The sequence below is a fragment of the Diuraphis noxia genome, unplaced genomic scaffold (assembly GCF_037042655.1).
Source record: "Diuraphis noxia isolate RWA-SAM2 unplaced genomic scaffold, SU_Dnox_SAM2 contig0004, whole genome shotgun sequence".
NCBI classification, from domain to species: Eukaryota; Metazoa; Arthropoda; class Insecta; order Hemiptera; family Aphididae; genus Diuraphis; species Diuraphis noxia.
Genome location: NW_028301714.1, coordinates 31,105,021 through 31,124,902, shown reverse-complemented (window position 1 = coordinate 31,124,902; position 19,882 = coordinate 31,105,021). Strand labels below are relative to the sequence as shown.

The 19,882-nt window shown below is 26.1% G+C and overlaps 1 protein-coding gene across 1 annotated transcript in view; it reads left to right on the top strand.

Moving 5' to 3' along the window:
- The window catches only part of LOC107171764 (tachykinin-like peptides receptor 99D), a 225,646-nt gene that overhangs the window by 133,780 nt on the left and 71,984 nt on the right, over positions 1-19,882 (top strand). The window contains exon 3 of the mRNA XM_089226839.1: positions 8,932-9,147. Coding sequence (XP_089082965.1) covers positions 8,932-9,147 — 216 coding nt within the window. The remainder of the gene's footprint in view (positions 1-8,931; positions 9,148-19,882) is intronic.

The following is a 19,882-nucleotide window of genomic DNA, read 5'->3' as shown; positions in this document are numbered from 1 at the left end:
TTCCCTCTACTAGCCTGTTGCTTAGTTATAGATATCGAGTGTAACTTGTCTTTGAATAAATGCAAGAATAAATTGGTAAATTATTTAATTTGAAGTCCATAATGATAATTACTTTATACAAAAACTATTATGCTATTACGAATAGAGACGATCTGTTGAGCCTAGGTTTATAAGCTTATATTTAAAAAAAAAAATTTGGATTTAGATTTCTATTTAAGTAATTGTATATTCTAAACAAATCGATAAATGTATTGATTTTGTAATAATGTTTGTTTTTTATTTACAATTATACAATTATAACCTTGAAAATCAAAATCAAATTTAATGAAATATATTTAATATTCTAATTATAAAAATTTACTTCAAATAAAAGAAAAAAAAAATTCTAACCGGTTAATTTAAAATTATAGGTATTATATATATATTGCATTAATGTACAAGTGTAAAACTACTTACAGTTTTTATTTTTTTATTACCTAAGTTTTATCATTGCCTTAAAATAAAATCTGAATAAACTTTAAATTGTTTAAAAAAAAAAAATGTGTTCAGAGAAAAAACACTGTGAATTTCAATGGAAACAGTTGAAAATAACAAAAACAAAAATAAAAATTATACTAGATAATAACTTTATATCATTAGACCTTATTTTTTTTTTAGCAATTTCTAAAATAAATAAACTACAACTTGTAAACCTTTTCCATGTAATATTATGTCAATTTTTTTTATAATCCACTAAAATATGCACTATTTAATTTATAATTTCACGACTTCACGAGATCGTCAATCGTGCAAGTAAAATTAGTATCATTCATTGCAATACAGTCTGATTACAATTAGTTATTTTCTTGCATGGTCGAATATTTTAAACAAATATTTATTTAAAAAGAATTAATTTTTAAATTTGAATTGAATTATTCTGTACCCAATAGATAGTGAACTATGTCATAGGGACAAATGTTATAGATAATTTTCCTCAACACATTTACTTGTAATTTGTAATATACCTATAGCTAATATGAGTAACAACAAAACATATTTATATCATCATATTCTCTTAGGTTTAAGTACTTTTCTGCTTTAGATGTCATTATTCATAAAGTGATAAGATCATATTATAATATTATTATGTACCATTTATAATCGAATGTATAAAGAAGTATTTATGTTGATAGACTCAATTATAACGAATAGCGTTTATAATTGAATAATATCCTTTTACGAATAATATGTTACACGTCCGACAGTGATTCATCTTACAGTAAAATTATATCTTTGACGATATTCTTATTTCTTTGTTGTTTGAAAAAGCTCTAATCCCGGATGGTTGTCCAACATAACGATTTCGGGATTATTCCAGGAAAACCATCTCCTGGCAAATGAAAAATAGTCTTGTCTCTTTGCCCAAGTATTTAGCAAGTGGAATTAATTATAATACCCTCTACGTTAACCCTTGATGTCTGATACAATTTAAATTTACAGAGCATAAATAGTAGAACATACATTCGAATAGTTGTATATTTTTCAAATGTTGGTTCTTCTTAATTTCTGTGTACCTTCAGCATAAAAAAAGAAACGTAAGTTACGGCCAAACGTCGTTAAAACATAATATAATATAATACAGAATATTTGTCGTTTACAAGGAACCTGGAAAAATATGTCATAACTCATGATAACAGATAGTCATAAGAACCAACATTTAAAAAAAGTTATTAAAGCACAGTATAAATTATATAATATTTTAATCATAAAATGTCAACTCTGATTATACATTTTTTTAAGTTAAGTTATTTAATTCCGTATTTTTATTTAAAATTATGTGGTGTTTTAGTTTGTAAAATATATATATATTTTTTTTTTCAAAATAATAGTAACGACACGTTATTGATAAAAGTTTTCCATTTTTTAATATCTTAAAACATAGTTTTTAAATAATATGAAGTCTGAAATTAAAATTTTTTTTTAAATTTGCAATGCAATATCAATGCAACGATTTTATCTTGTGTATCTCTTGGAATGTTTATTTTTGAAGTTAGCTTTTCCTTAATGTTAGATTGGTGACTACAATTATTTATCTACTGAATTATTTGACTAAAATAGTGAATACTCGTTAAATTGAATAGTACTCTAAACCACGAATTGTAGTACTTGTGTAAGAGCTGTTAAAGTGAATATAAGGTTAATATGGAAAAATTATCTTTTAGATATATTATTAAATGTGGTATCTAAGTTTTAGTTCCTTTTTAATATATTTCCTTCTGTTGTCTATGTTTTTTTTTTTTGTATCCCTATGTTATAACTATTGAAGTCATTGGTTATAATGAAGGGTGATGATAAGTGGTTTAGTGATAATTTGTCTGGATAATTCTTCGTATAACAAGGTGTAATACCTATGTGTTTTAGGATTGTAACAATATTAATACTATGAGTGCCAGTATGATGTGGTGAAAAAGATAAAATATTTCTTCCATCCCAATATGAAAATCATAATATCGTTTAAAATATATAATATATTTTATATTTGTATGCGGGCTTTCATGGAAAATGTGAACATTTTATAGTTACGTAAATGTAGTTGACTATGTTACGCACACGTGAGTTTAGAAATTATTTTGGTTTTCGAAAATAACCCCAATACCTAATCTAGTTGTATTTTTTTAGAAACTACTTCAAAATTAAGATAGTCATATTCTTTGTTGTTGTTACAGTGTTGTCAGTGGCATAAATATTTGAAACAGATCTAATAAATCTTGCAATTATCAAATATTTAAAAAAATTAAATAATATATCGAAGTATAATATGTCATATTATTGTCATTATATGTATAGGTATTATACGAATAGGTATGTTATTTCGATAAAAAAAATTAAAATTATAGATTGTATATATATACATAGGTATACCTAAAATTTATATTTTCAAATTACATAAACTAAAAATGGATAACACAATATGATTTCATCAGAAGACGCATATTTTTTATGATTTCTTATATATTCTGGTTCGAAAAATCAAATTTTAAACAATAAGTATGTATGGTAAAATATCGTTTTCTTTGATGATCTTATAGATTTCAGCGTTATTTGGAAGTTTTCTGACGGCGTTTACGAAAATAACTAGGTATCGTGTTTGAAAAGATTATACCCATCGATATTCGCTGCAAAACTAACCAACTTCCTATACGACATCGATTCGTGACTCAATTACACAGTTTACAATACGTATATTATATTATACAGCTACTAGTTACTATGGTGGTCTTGGTATTTATATGCAAACATTTACAAAGCCAAAACACATACTATGAGTATATAAGCATATTATATTAATATATACATAAAGTATTATTATTAAAATGCATCGTCTGAGTGCGACACATACGCGAATATTGTTGGTAGCAGATGATAATATTATCGTTTAGACTGTTTAGATTAGTAGAACTTACTATGATAATGCAGATTTGTACTACAACCGAGATAGATTTTCTGAATGGAAATTTGAGGTAACGACTGGTTAAATCTGGCTGTACGATTCCTTGTACTGACCAACAAAAAATATATTACATGACCACATGGGTTATACCTAATACCTACAAAAGATAAAATCGAATTTATCGTTTTTGTTAAGTATAACTAATATTGTTTTATCATTGAAAGACTATATTTTGTTTTTAATTATCGTCTTATAATATTGTGTTGTGCCTACAAACAGAATAACACCAATGTGCTGTGATTGTGTCTCTTAATATTGATATTTAATATGTATAATTATTATTTATTTTTTTATTTTTATTTTTATTTTTATTTTTTTGGTTTAATTTTATTGCACAGCGTGTACCTATAAATTTTAATTTATTACCATTGTTATAAATTAATAATCAAGTGTAAATATGGATAGAAAAGGTGAATTCAATTGCACCGAGCTGTGATAAATTTTCAATACTATCATTTATAATATATACATCACGCACAATTAGCCAATTATTTGGGTCATAAATCTACTTTTACAAACTAGGTATACATCTTTATCAAATATTGAATTATTATTATTACTGTTGGTTAAAATTGATATTACAATTATCGATTAGGTACCTATTTTACACAAAATGCGGAAATTAATACCGACTATAGATTTTAATTTCATAAAGTAAAAATTTACGGTTGAAAAGGTGATGTCCGTGACTCACACAGCAAGAACTAACCGGTTATTGAACACCCTTAGAGTCACTTATAAAAATGGTGCCATACCGTTTGAAATAGAAGTTACGAATACGATATCGTATACATATATTTTTTGTTATGGCTGCGCAGAACGTCTGATTTTCAATTGAAATGATGAAAAATTACCTTTTCCGTCCAGCGAACAGTTAATGGTTTTTTCCCATCCAATGAGCAGAAAAGTGGACATTCACGCTACACAGTGGTTTAAGTGTTCAAATAAAATTATTTATATACATATAGCCAAAATAATGTTTAAAACTTTGGGTGGGGGTTGCTGAACAATCATATTATTGAATAAGCCTAAAAAAAATTAGGGAAGTTCAAGGGTGGGGGGCGGTATTGTAATTTGTTAGGGGGATTACTCTAACGTTCACTCTGTCTATTTTTTCTTATGAAAATACATAACGACGTATCGATAACCTTATCAAAACAAAATATAGCTGGTGGATATAGATTAATCCTACGCTTTTATAGACAAATAATTTGTCGAATCTAGAATTCTAGATATTATAATATATTATAAAAGCTTAAAATGAAAAAAAATTATTTTATAATATATAACTAACCTATATTTTATAATATTTCAAGTTTCATTTTTGACTAAATTCGGTATTCAAACAAAAAATAACGACTCAATTAATTTTGTTATTAAAAACCTTGTTTGTAAGAACTTGAAACTACGTATAATATTATTTATTACACGTAATGAAATGTTAAAAATATTTATATTAATTTAAGATCTTTATACTACGAACCTATAATTCACACCGTTCTAACCATTTTATGGCACAACACTATTGACTCATAAATTATTAATTAATAACAGCTAGTAATATCATATATTAATATTATACATTAATAGAAAAATTAATTACTATACGGTGACCCTGCTCAATGACGAGGACATGAGGTACGTTGTGTACCTAGCTACCAGTGGCGGCTTGAACTTTTTTTTCCTCGAATCACGTTTAATATTTTTACACCACCCACCCTAAAATATAGTTATTACTTATTATTTATTATTGTACATTATCTGCTGAGTACACATATTATATTTAATATTTATAATTTAATATTTAAATACCAACCTGCAAAAATGGTCCAGCCACCCATTTATATTTTTGCGAATCACGTGATTCAAATATACTCCCTTCGAGCCGCCACTGCTAGCTACTATACAGTATTAACATTTCCTTAATCTTTTCTTTATATTTCATCGATCGAATTGTGTGGTCGATCTAAATGTATAATATATTATTTTACTATTAACGTCTCTTGAACCCCTCTCCAATTTCATCTAAATTGAAAATCGGCCTATATCGCTCTCTCTTCGACTTTTCAGATCAATAGGTATTACAGCATTAGGTTGCTTTTAATTTATTATTTTTACGGAAATTACGGCTACTCTATTTTGGTTGACAACCAATTCTATGATCACGATTCATGATACCAATACCTACCATTTCGCAATAATAATCGCATATAACTATGATTACTCGATTAATTTCAACCCTCATTGAGTGTTATTGCATTAACTATATTAGCTGGTTATCATTTTATGGCGGTAATATTTACGGTACTTATCCTTTTAAAATACACATACACGATACACGACACACACCAGTCTAATATAATTAAATAGCGTTAATTTTAATTAATATCTTAACTATGTTCATGTCGTGTACTCGTGTTTATGTAGTTTATAATTTTTGTCTCAACAGCGGCCCTTGTGTATTTTTTCGCATTAAACTCCGTACAAGTACACCAAGTGATCATAAAAACAACTCTGTTTTAGTTAACTATTATTTATTTATTTTTGTATATATACATATTTATAACATATTGTATATGTATGAATGTATGATTGTATTAACATTAATTCTTAAAGAGATACTGCCTGACGCTCTTTTAATTTAGTAATACATATGATTTCATAAGGTGTTAGTGCTAGCATTTTCGTTTGAGCATATTTCACATACAATTAAAATATATAGGTTGTTGTATCTAGCTGTTCAACGTGTAAAAAATAATGTGATAAAAATAAATAAATAATATAGATTAAATTATCAAACTTATAACAATGTTGAATTATTGAATAATTTATCAAATTAAACACTATATTCCTAAAAGGTGCTTCAATTTATATTATTTATCTTGAAATAATAACGTAGTTATATGTATTTATACTTATGCCATAATATTACACTGTATATTGGTACATCATCGATTCTATTGGTACAACAATGTAAATTGCATATAGACAATATGCGTATTTGGTTAGAAATTCAATAGTGAAAATGTTTTATTCATGTATTTTCAGCTGCATTTCAGATTTTTAAATAAACGTGTACCTATAATAAGTATCTACCAAAAAATTACACTTTTTAATAATATAAATTCAATTTTTTTAAAAGGAAATATAGAATATTATTTAACTGAATCAATACATATATTTAACATAGGTGACAGGTATACCACACACATCAAATAAATATGTATATTTCTACAGATTTATCTAGGATAAAAAATTGTCAGAGATTGCATTAGGGTCTGGTAAAATCTCTTATATTTTGCTATATAATTTAGAATGACCATTTTATATCATTCTCGTCTAAGTGAAATGTAGCATAATTTTAACTTATGTGGTATATTATACTATATGTCCCATGCACTGATTACTGTTTCAAGGAATATTATACATAACTATATACACATGCTTTATGCACTTGAGGTGTTTTGTTTCATGTTTAAAAGGTATGTACAACATATACATATTAGCTCAATATCAACGAATTATAGTTAGGTAATATAAATTTAACAAAGCTATTACATGATATAGACATAATTTTTTTTCAATTGTAAAATCATGATTTATTTTTTTAAATTAATTATAATTATAATTATAAAAATCAGGGAAATAGTTACATAATTTTTTTTTAAACGTATATTTATAAATAAATTTAAAATAATTACATTTTATAACGATTTTCTCTATACTTTGCATTATTTGTAATTGTTTTTCAATTTATCAACGAACAGTATCATCAGCAGAATGCTTACCATACTATACGAACATAGTTCGTGGATTAAATTCTCGCTAGTGGTTGATTAAAATGATTTGTAAATGGAAATTAATCGATTGTATTAATATCACCTATTAATTCGACTTTTAAAGGTCTTATGGGAGGTGTATACCATGGAGAAATATGGGGATCAGATCCCCTCAGGCATTTTTTAAAAATTTAACAGTATACTTATCAACACCCTAAGAGTTGCAAAGAAACATAAAAAAATAATAGCTACAATTTTTGTTAATTTATATTTCACCATATTAAACAGATGGTAAACTATTATACTAATAACTATTAGCATGACAGTAAGATAAGAACAACTAACCGCTGCCATCAACAACGATGTGACAACGACGTTCACATGTTCATGAGGCCAATAATACATTTTCCTACATTAGAGTTGTATATATTTTTTCTAGCTCCTATTCCCAAATAATATTCTTATAATTTCATTGATCATACTAAAATTTTACTCACATTCACTTCTTGAAACATAATATAGTAGTAGTATAGCTTAGTATAATGGTTATAAATCGTAATGATTGCCAAGGTGCTCAATTATATTATGTAGGTACGCTGCTCCTGCTAAAATAAAATTGGGTATAATATTTTCATTTTATTTTAAAAATGGGAACTCACATCCATAAGAATTGTAACGGAAGCAAAAGCAATCATGACTGGACGAACACTTGTTAAAACTGTTATAAAACTTTTACAAATTAATAAAATAAAATAAAAAATAAAGAAAACTAAACACACTGTGACTATATTGATAAGGAATGGTAAGTTTATTCTATCACAAATTGATATGCATTTTGTAAGTAAAAATACTCTATAGTGTACTAACTTCAGAGTTCTGTTAATAGTATAAGAAATAAAGTTTATTTAAAAAAATAAATTAATCACTATAATTCCTAATATTTGTTGTATTTTTTATTATTTAATCTGTTAATCTGTGAATATTTCACCATGGATTATACTAAATTTAGTGTATATATTTTATATAGATGAATAATTTATATAATATTTACATGCATATAATATGTTTATACCTAATTACTTTAGTACAGTTATTATTAATGATAAATAATATTGTTGTTTTTATTTAAAATATTATATTTTAAAATATAAAAATTTTGATCAGTTTTTAAAAAGTACTTATATTTTTTTAAAGTATAATCTGACATTTCATTAAAAAATGTGATATAACAACACATCGAAATTTAATGTAACTGATAATATATTATAAACTCTTTCAAACTATAATGTTATGTTGAAACTTGTACTGTTGTATTAATAATCTAGACATTTGCATCGTTTGATCTCTCTGAGGTAAAGGTATGTGACTTAATTCCACTCTACAACCTTCTGTTTAGACTTACCTAGAGTATCTTACAATATTATAATTCAAGTAAAGCTCAGGTAAAAAAGGAAACATTTTAATAGCATTAAAATATAATATTTAATATACCTAACTACAATATTAGACTTGAGTGTATGCGTGGGTTTTCGTGCGTAGACGTATTTGTATGTTAGTGTGTGCTATATGTCCCACGAGAAGTTATTGATTTAAAATGGCGGAATAGGTTTTGCATTAACCCTATATATACCACACCTCTAACCTAACCTCTTCATGTTGCAGGTATATAGCAATTATTCACCCTCTAAGGCCACGTCTGGGCCGGAAGACGACATTGATGATAGCCACCAGCATTTGGGTGGTGGGAACAATACTTTCTATACCAAACCTGATATTCTTCACCACGCATACGGAACAGTTTCCTAACGGTGACCAGCGGGTCATCTGCTATGCTGAGTGGCCGGACGGTATCACCACGAATAGCTTTCAAGAATATGTGTAAGTATATAATATGCTACTTAATAAATTGTGTATAAACTTTTCATTGGCTCGCATAGCATGTACCGGACCGGTAAACACCTCACGAGTGTGTTCTAAAATAAAAATAAAAAACAAAACGAAACGTTACAGATACCTGCAAGGCTAGTCCGAAGATGCCTGGATGACTGGACGTGGCATTGTGTTTATAAGTAATTTGATAAACGGTTCTTTTGGACGGTTTGAACAAATTATTAATATATATGTAGAAAGATATTTTTGTATCTAAAATATAAAATATTTACATCAAATTTAAATAGAGACTGCATGAAACATTTTCTGATTTTTATGTCAGATAATATTATGTTATATATCTATTGGTATTTGCATAAAATTTCCCTACAATCTCATACAATATTATATTATGTGAATCCACGTCTTTTTATATACATATTAAGAATATTTTTAATGATAAAATCCAAATACTGATACACTGATGTACACATTTCGTTACAAGTAATATTTGCATTTAAGATGATTAAAATGATATCATGTGATATCATATCTTTACCCAGAAGACATTTTTCATAAACAAATATTTTTTTATAATCTAAACTTGATTAAATATATATAATAATTATATTACATTCTGTAAAATAGAATTTTACTTGGTCAAAAATATATTTATACCATCACAGAAGCTGTTTTAGTGAGCACAATAATTGTTAAAAAATATAATATATCTTTAACTATTGCATATAATATTATGCACCACAAAGCATATAAATTAAATATAGACAAGTACAGATTAATTTACTGTAAAAGTATTAAATACTGATCGTTCAAAATTACCTTGATGAAAATTATAAATTCATTTCGTTTTACCAATACAAATCGTGTATAAAAATAAATTGCATTGTCATGAATTATTTGTTGTTAATAAGACTTTAATATTTAAATAAATAGGTACATAAAATCCTAAATAGAATAACTTTTTTTTTTCAATTCGATGAATTTAATCTGTTTGTTGTACAAATCTAACATTGATATTATTTCACTATCAATTAATTATTTGAAAATTATTTGTTGGATGAAAATAAGTATATGAAAAAATTAATTTGTAACATAAAAATCCTTTTGCAATTAATACAATGCATTTGCCGTATACCTAGTTATAAAAAATATTTATGATTTGTAGAACTGATAAAACAATGATGCTGTACAAATAAGCATAACACTGTATTGTGCAAAAAAAATTTTTCCACTCCATATAAACACTATAGGGTGGATTGTTAAGTTCGAAAATAATTTTAATTTCAGTAAGTAGTTCTAATTATAGTTAATACCTACTATAAAACTATATATTATATTTTAATACCACCATCAATTATAAATCTCATGGTAAACGTGAAATATATGATCATTAAAATCTACTAGAGACCATAGAATCATAAAATATTAATGACTGTATCTTGATACATATATCAGAAAATCTATGTTAGCAGAGATTAAAATGTACATTATAGAAATAGACCCATAAAGTTTAAAAAATGGTGATCTTCAGAATTTATCTAATAGATTCATTTTTTAAACTTTATTACAGATTTTATAGTTCAAAATTAATTCAAGTAAATTCAAGATACATATTATTATACCAAATAATTCATGTTCGCAGAGTTTTGTGCTGTATTTAGTTTTTTTAGTAAAAATATATTCTGAAGAGTTTCAAAGTTAAAATAGTAACTTCTATTAAATAACATTTATCAAATCTTGTATTTTCAAATACATGTTTAAGAGAGGAGGGATTGAGATTTAGATATACATTGAGGTACTGTGGAAATATAAAACGAAAAATTGGTTTACTTCTGACCACTATAGTCTATAATAATTTTATACTGATGGGAGCGACTGGTGAGTTTTGAAGGTCTATAAATAATGTACAATTCAACTAAAAGAACTGCGAAAATATAGAACAAAAAATTGGTAAACTTCTAACGACTATAATAGTTTGTAATAATTTTATACTGAGTGGAGCGACTAGCTTTGAGCGTCTATAAATAATGTACAATGCAACTTAAAGAAAAGGGGTTTATTTTATTTAAAAAAAAAAAAAAAAATGGTTAGTCCCATTTTGAATCATCATGATTTAAAAGTTCCATCCAGATGACGGCTGCCAGAAGCTATACATTGTTGACGGTGTAAATTTGGAAGTTTTCGATTGGTTTTCGGGGAACCCCTATTTCAATTATTATTGCAGTTTTTTATAGTAACTGAAAATATATATATAAAAAAAAAACAGTTCAAACGAAATCAGTATTTAAATACTAGCATTGTTTTATAATTTATAATTATTTTATAATTTAATGTTATTGTATGGTTGTGATTTTATTATACAACCAGCCGTTAGTTACAAACGTTTTTATTTTTCAATTATAACGTATAAAAACTACTTGGATCCGATATAGTGACTGAATAATTAACTTATAAACTAATTATTTTTTAACACTACTGTGTACACACATCTCATAATTGTATACACAGTGCACGATGAAAATACTAAGTTAACTAAAGTGTAATATTATATCAAAGGTAGGTTTCTACGTGCGAGTACAAGTATAATATGAATATAACAATTTTATTTTACACTGGTTCTTTTATACATATAACATGCAGATGAAATTTCGTTATCTCTAACTTTTTATTTTAGATAAACTTGTATTCTATATGAATATAAAGTATTGCGTATAGTAATATTAATAATACATCACGTTATTAAAATCTTATAACATAATAAAACCAACAGTAATCATAATATTAAGAAGTGCAAAAAATATTATTCAATTTAAACACGTCTCCAAAATTAGATTAGATCATCGAAAGTTACAATTGCTATAAATGGAAATTTGTTTTGCATTTTTCACTTATTAAATTTTTGTTTTACACAGTCAATACATTCATCTTCTTTATTGTCCTGTCAATGATACATCTTTATTGGTGACTATTATATTATAATTTATATTTTCAGTTATATAATAATATTAGTTCCTATCATAAAACGTTTGTGGATTTAATATACAGCTAAATAGTTTCCGAATATTAATATAGATAAACTTTATTATTTGTATAAAAGTTTTTTCGTGTATTTTGACTCTCGATATTAATATTTTAATAAAATAAGCATTCAAAGCTATCATTAACGATCAAACATTTTTTAATCATTTTTTTCACGGCTTATTCTTTTATATTAAGTTTATATATCATAATTCATAGTTATTCAATATCTTTTTGTCTTGTTAACGACTGTAGAAATATTTAAACAGCCAATAAAGAGGTCATTCATTTTAAAACTCTCTACGGTCATCTCATGATACTTTGAAAAAGTTTAACATGCTTAAAAGTACAACACTAGCTATTATCTTATAGGCGTGTTCAGTGTTGTTGGTTGTTTGCCAAAAACAATTGAATCGTAATAACTTTTTTCATTCGGAGGAAAACATTTTAAGAAGTGCAATATTATAATGGAATAGATACGGAAGGATTAAAATATTGACATTTATAACAATAATTCAATACAGTATATATGGACCATAGAAGTTATTCACTTGCAGTTTAACTGTTCACTCCAATGAGTATATATAAAGCTGTTCCGCCCTATATTGCTCGAGCCAAAGATTTGTTTCAAAATACGTACATACCATATTTCTTGTAATAATTATGATGATAGTGACTGATTGCACACTTAGAAATAATAAATTACACAGTACACACTACACATGTTTCATATATGAGTTTGAAAATAAGCTATAAACATTCTTCAATCGTCAATAAATTAATTGATAAAACGATACAATTGTTCTTGAGTCTCTTAAACAGACAGATAAAAACAGAGAAACGTTTATTTTTTTAGGTTCATAGCGCAGTGAGGAATTTAGGTATTGATTTTACAATGTTGTACATTCTTTCTCTGTTATCTTCAACTTTTTAGGATGTTAAATTTTTAGTCGAATTTTTACGCGAAACCAATTTTAACAAGATCGATTTTATTTTGTTCATTCTAAGTCAAGATATAATAACCATGGATACTTTAAATTTTCGTCAAATGTTAATATGGCCATATTCAGTACATGATAAGATTAAAAAATAATTTTAACTCTTTTGAGTTAGGTACTTATTGACGTATTCAATTTTTTTTTAAAAATGATGGTTAATATTTTTGCTTGTTCAAAAAGTTTAAAATTTTAATATAAGGTTTTTCATAATTGTTTATAATAAAAGATAAAAAAAATTTTAATTAATAGGCGTGAAAATTTTTTAGTTCAAATTTGTACAAAATTTGTCATAACCAAGAAAATATTCATATTAGAAATTATTTCGATTAAAATTGTAAAATTTGTAATTAGTCTCATGTCTCATAGTTCCATATCTTTCAATCCTATTATTATAGATCTTTAATGCTTAGAACAGGAATTTAAAATAACTCAAATACTATTCATATAAATTTTGGTTCTGATACTTAAAGTTTTTCAAAAAAATTATCCACTGAATAAATGACAGTTGAAAAAAGCGACTTTTTATTTGAAAAGCAAAATTTGTATCTCTTTAAGTCGTACGAAAAATCTCAATGAATTGAAAATACGGTCGTTAAGTACTTCTATTAAAATTTATAAAAATTAGATTTTGAATAACTGTACCATTGAAGAAAAAGGGGTTGAGCGTGTTTGGTGAATCACTCTGTAAATCACCCTATATCATTTATATGTATATATAACACATTTATATAAGTATATTAGTTCAATGATGTGTCACTCCTAAGGTTTTAACTTTTCTTAAAAACGTGACCAGCCAAAAAACCTAATCCTAATTTACTATTATGGCTATATAGTATATAGTAACCCGGTCCGGCTGAGCTACAGCCGACGCGTTTGACCACTCGTCGATCCTCGACCATCGGGCGGCATTTTTCCCCGGGCAAGTCATGGTGTCCGGAGAACAAGTGCCGCCATCCCCCAATCCGGGGCATGGCAGAAACCTACGGGTGCCCCAATAGAAATTCTGACAAACAGGCGTCCGAACTAGGCCTTCGGGCCTACTCCCGGACATAGCGCCATACGAAAAAAAAAAGTATATAGTATAGTATACGAATTACGAGTTTGAAGCAGTTGTGTAGTCAATTGCATCGACTAGTACTTTTTTTTTTATTAAGTTTGGCGCCACTTCTACTGTGTATAGATATCGATCGATGCTCAATGCTCATGCAGTGGTCGGATCAAATACATTTATATTGTCCGACTAGTCCAAGGGTACAAAAGTACGAAAGCAACAATTTAAGGTTTTCAAATAATTTATTCAAAAAAAAATGATTAACAAATATAATATGGACAATGGATTATATTTTTGTAGGTGAATGATGTTCTAAATATAATTAACACATTATAGTACCTATCATATAGTCTATTACTGTGTCTTTAATTCTAGTAAATAATAATAATATATAATATCATATTATTTATACTAAACATTTTTTTTTTTCAATAGTAACTTGATAAATATAGTTTTTTCAGTTTTTTGTGATGCCCCGCAATAAAATGCGATTACCGTTTTATCAAGTACCTACATATTCCAAATACATTTTATATTATGTTTACACATCACATAATGATAGCATGCAATACAACCATGACGACACTTCCATGTGCATAATATGATGAATACCTTGTCACACCTAATAAAATACATCCATAAATTATATATGTTTTCTTATTTTACGATCGAACGTTAAAAAATTACGCAAATACGTATTGGTCGATTAACAGTGGATTTTCAGGGAGAAAAATGATTCAGATAACATATTATCTACTTACAATGTTCGAATATCTAAACATCATTCTAATAGAGATGAAAGAAATTGTGTAGAACACGAGTTTTTACAGAGGGAACCAGTATTTTGAAAAAAATCAAATCAAATAATTAACAAATATAATGAGCGTATAGTATACAAGTGTGCTGCATTTAACTCTTACAAAACAATCTTACATTATAATAAAACAATATAACTTATATCATTGAAAGTATTTTTAATTGCAATAATTATATTTATTTTATTTTATAAAATATTATTATGTCATTATAATATAATATTATTATTGTGTTTTACATTAGACACCATATTAACAACATGTTTTACTATTATAATAATGCTAGTGAAGTATAGTACAAATTAATTTCCTTAAAATATATTTTATATATATATATATATATATATGAATACGATATGAGAAATTGAAACCAATCAGATCCAAGATTTTTTTCATACTCATGACTTAGTGATTTCATTAAACGTAAATAAAAAAATAAAAATTATACTCCTCAGTGAATTACTCATCGAAATCTGAAATTCTTATAAATAATCATTTTATACATATATTGTGTTATATTTGTGTAGTCATAAATTTTAATCCCCACAGAATTATGTTTCAATATTATTCTAATAACCTAATAAACTGCTGAAGAAACAGGCTATTTTTTTAGGATTTGATGAACAGAATTAACTCAGTTTATTGGCAGATACGATTCCGTTTTTTTTTTTTCTGTAATTTATTCTTGAAAATTGAATTAATTGTTTTCATTGTATGGACGAACTCATTTTATTTTAATTATTTCCAAGTAATTTTAATAACGCATGAATAATTAAGAAGCATTAAAATCAAAATAATATTATCTATATTGCTAAAGCTAAAGAATGACCTAAATTTATGTTTTAATTACTGAGTGTTGATTTTTTTAAGAATTGTGAATAGTTATACAATTGATAGGTTACAAAACTTTTTCTAGAACTGTAAGCCACACATTTCCGCTGTACCTATTATTTTTATATTAAGCAATGCTGAGTGAGTTTAATGAAACATTTTACAGAAAAATTAACAACAAAATTGTTTCTAAAATTGAATTGAAGTACATGCTATACTATCTCTACCTACTGATATTATATTATATATCTATAATCCTATCTAATAGTTAAACACTTATTCCAACGTAGAATTTGTATCGTTATTCTAAACGTGTTATAAGCATTACAACATATTCATAAGAATACTCACAAAACAAGGGCCACTTGGATCGGAATATATTATGGATCTTATTTTTGATTTGGTTTATCTGTTTTTAAATATGGTAGATAAAAGGGTAACAGGTTATTCAATTTAAAAATTATTAGACAGATCAAAAGCTCGAGTAAGTTATAATTTATGTCAGTGGTGAGTATAAAACTTTCAAACGAATAACAAAGAAAAATTTACCTTAACTTATATATTGACATATACTATTGATATTCAACAGTATCTTCTAACGTATATGACACATATTCTACTCTTACTAATGATGATGATAATAATAATAAGAGAAACAAAATTTAACGAAGTGGCTCAGACGTTTGTAGTTTTCATTAAATATTATAATGTAATTTTTAATTTTATTGGGCCACCTGTTACATATTTTAACTATTATAAATTTTAAATATGGTTATAAATAAAAATAAAATATGACATAGAATAACTGAGCATAGATGACACCCAATGAAGGAGGTATATTATATCTCCTTCATTGTGGAATAATTTAATATAATATAATAATTATCATTCATGGTATTGTCATAATACGGGGAAAATGAATACAATACCATTGGTTTATGGCATAAATAATAATTGAATTACTTATAACAAACACTAGCCATAGAAGTATAGAACCAAATTTTATACACATTACGTAAAACTGTAAAAGGAAAACAAAACACGAACTAACACTCCCAGACTTCAGGAATGGGGGTTGTCTACTCCAGTGTTTCTTAACCTGTGCTCCGCAGAACCCTAGGGTTCCACGAAGATCACTTACGGGTTCCGTGAAAGTTTAAAATCGCAAGAGAGAGAGACCGCCGGTGGCCGGTACTCTAAAGATAATTTTCAAAGAGGTTTTGCTTGAAAAAAAAAATTATTATTTGGTGTTCAGTGATATCAAAAAAAGGTTGAGGAACACTGGGTTAGGTTACTTTATGTTAGATCAAATAATCAACCTTTGAGGTTTGAACTTGCCTACACGCAAAAAAAAATATATATTTTTTTTTTTGATGGGTTGATATACCTATGTATACCACATCCAGTACCGTGGTAATGGATATATAGTGTTATGAGAAGAAACAGATATTTAGGAAAATGTTCAAACCTATACAACTATTTAGCCAAGCTTGTATCATAACGTACGATGGTAGTTACGAGGCAAACATTATTTTTAATAATAAAACAATAGTTTATAAATTTTAGTAATAATTATTATTTATTATACAAACACAATATATGTTATACGCATTAATAATTTCAATACGCAAAAACTCAGATTGATTTTAACGTTATAGTTATTTTTCTAAGATGAAATTAAGTGTAGTATTCTTCCAAGTTAGACTATTGACATACAAAATATATCATAAACATAGTTATAATGGTCAATTATTTATTTAGTTTGAGAATAAGGTACGTTGCCAATTCAAAATGTTCAAAATATGTCATATGATGTAATGAATATTTTAAAAATGAATATAAGTATTCAATTAATATTATTTTATAATTTTTACATACGCATAATTATTCTCATAATTTATATGCTCTTCGCATTAACCAAACGATGACAAAAGTTTTGTTAAATTAATACATTTTGCAGGCCAAATATTTGTTATATTTCGTATACAAAATATATACATATGTTTAACTTTCGAGAAATACTAAAAACATATTCCATATTATAAAATGTTTTTAAAGCAACTTGCAAAACTATAAATAATTTAAGCATTTACTTATTATGAAATATAAATTTTGAAACTAATAACAGTAAATCGTTAAAGTTTAAAACATATTTCACATTGTCAACGCGACTTGAACAGCGATAATTACTATGTTTATAATAAATAAGTATTTCTATAAATATACAAGAAAGTTCAACCTGCAATAATAATAATAGTGCATGTAAACATCTAATAGCATACCTGTTATTATTTGAACCAATGATGCTATAAATCATATTCTGCGCCTGTATAATCTCGGTAATGGCTTTTGGATAACTAAAAAAATGAACAAAATATTTTTAAATTTTAGATAGAGAATTATACCAACTTCCACTTGGGTTAAACGTAGATGACAGAATGATTCATTGTGAACTTATATTTTCTAAAGCCTACACAGGGTTACATAATAAATCGAAATAGATATACTGCAACTGTCAGGTTAAAAATAGGTGAATATGAACACCGAACACGAATTACTGAGTATATCGACGGAAATCCTATGTCACAGTTGGTGGTCTCGTTGTCTAGGGATATAATGTTTATAAAATGGACCAAAATAATATGACATTGGTTTGGTTTAAAGAATCGATTTTATTTTTACAATCGTAGAGAAAATCGTAGTTTTTCTACTGAATTTATTTAAATATTTTCATAGGAGTATGAAAACAAAATCAGATATAGTTTTTCTAAAAAACGAACAATACGCAATCGGGTTTGAGGGATCTTTTGTAAAAACACTGCATTAAAAAATAAATAACAAGTTCTTGAATAAGATATCCTGTTACAATCACGGTGATTTAAAAATATTTGATCAATCCACCAATTTGTTCAGATTTTGCATGGAGAATAATATTTTGACTTACACATATTTTGTACATCATAATAAAAACAATAGATACACTTAATACATTATATAGTTACATATTAAACGACCTACGATTCGAATAATATTTATATTTTCATTTCGTGATGAAAATGTCATGTTATAATGTACATTATAAAAAATTTAATAGTCTATAATACATCATTACAAGGCATGCTCATATTTATCATGTGTAAAACGTATTAGCTGTTGGACCTACAGTGTAGGTATTACAAATATAGCCATTTAGAACTTAATTTTTTTCCATTATTACTTTTACTGTCGTAAAATATTTATATTTTTACTTGAATTCTATTTGAAACGTAATAATATTTTTTGAAACTCTCAAAAATTCATAAAATTTTATTTGAATATTTTTAAGATGCTGAGCGTATTGATTTAATAATGAAGTATGTTTTTTTTGGTCTTGGAGACTTTTTATAGCAGAAAAATGCTAGGATCTTTAAAATTAATGAAGATTTCTGATACTCAATTGGATCTAACTAGTTATTTTTGAAGGTTGAAATAAAAATTATTTATTACTTTTAAAAATAATCATAAAATACAGTAAATAATTACGAGTATTTGTTAAAATACATAATACAATTATAAAATTAATTGTTTGGTAAAATTGGCCAAACAAATAAGATTGCTGTATTCACTTAGATTAAAAAAATTGATCATTTAAAACGTAATACAAGATTCTTTATAAGTTTTTCAATATCACTGTAAAACATTTAACTAATATTTAATGACAGCGGTACCAAAAATTAAATATCAATAAAAAGGATAATATTAGTAGGTAATTGAATGTTCGATTACAAACAATTGTACGTCAAAGATTTTTGAAGATGATTAATTGTTTTATTTTATCTTCGTGGTTCCAATAAACTAATTAACCATAAAATAATGACTAATAATATTCATTTGACACCTTTTATACTGTTTTTAATTTTCCCATTACTACCAAAAAACCATCAATATTCAATAATATGTCTTGTACTTTATCATTATAAAACATAAATAATTTAAGTACTAATAATGTTTAAATATTAACAATATCACAA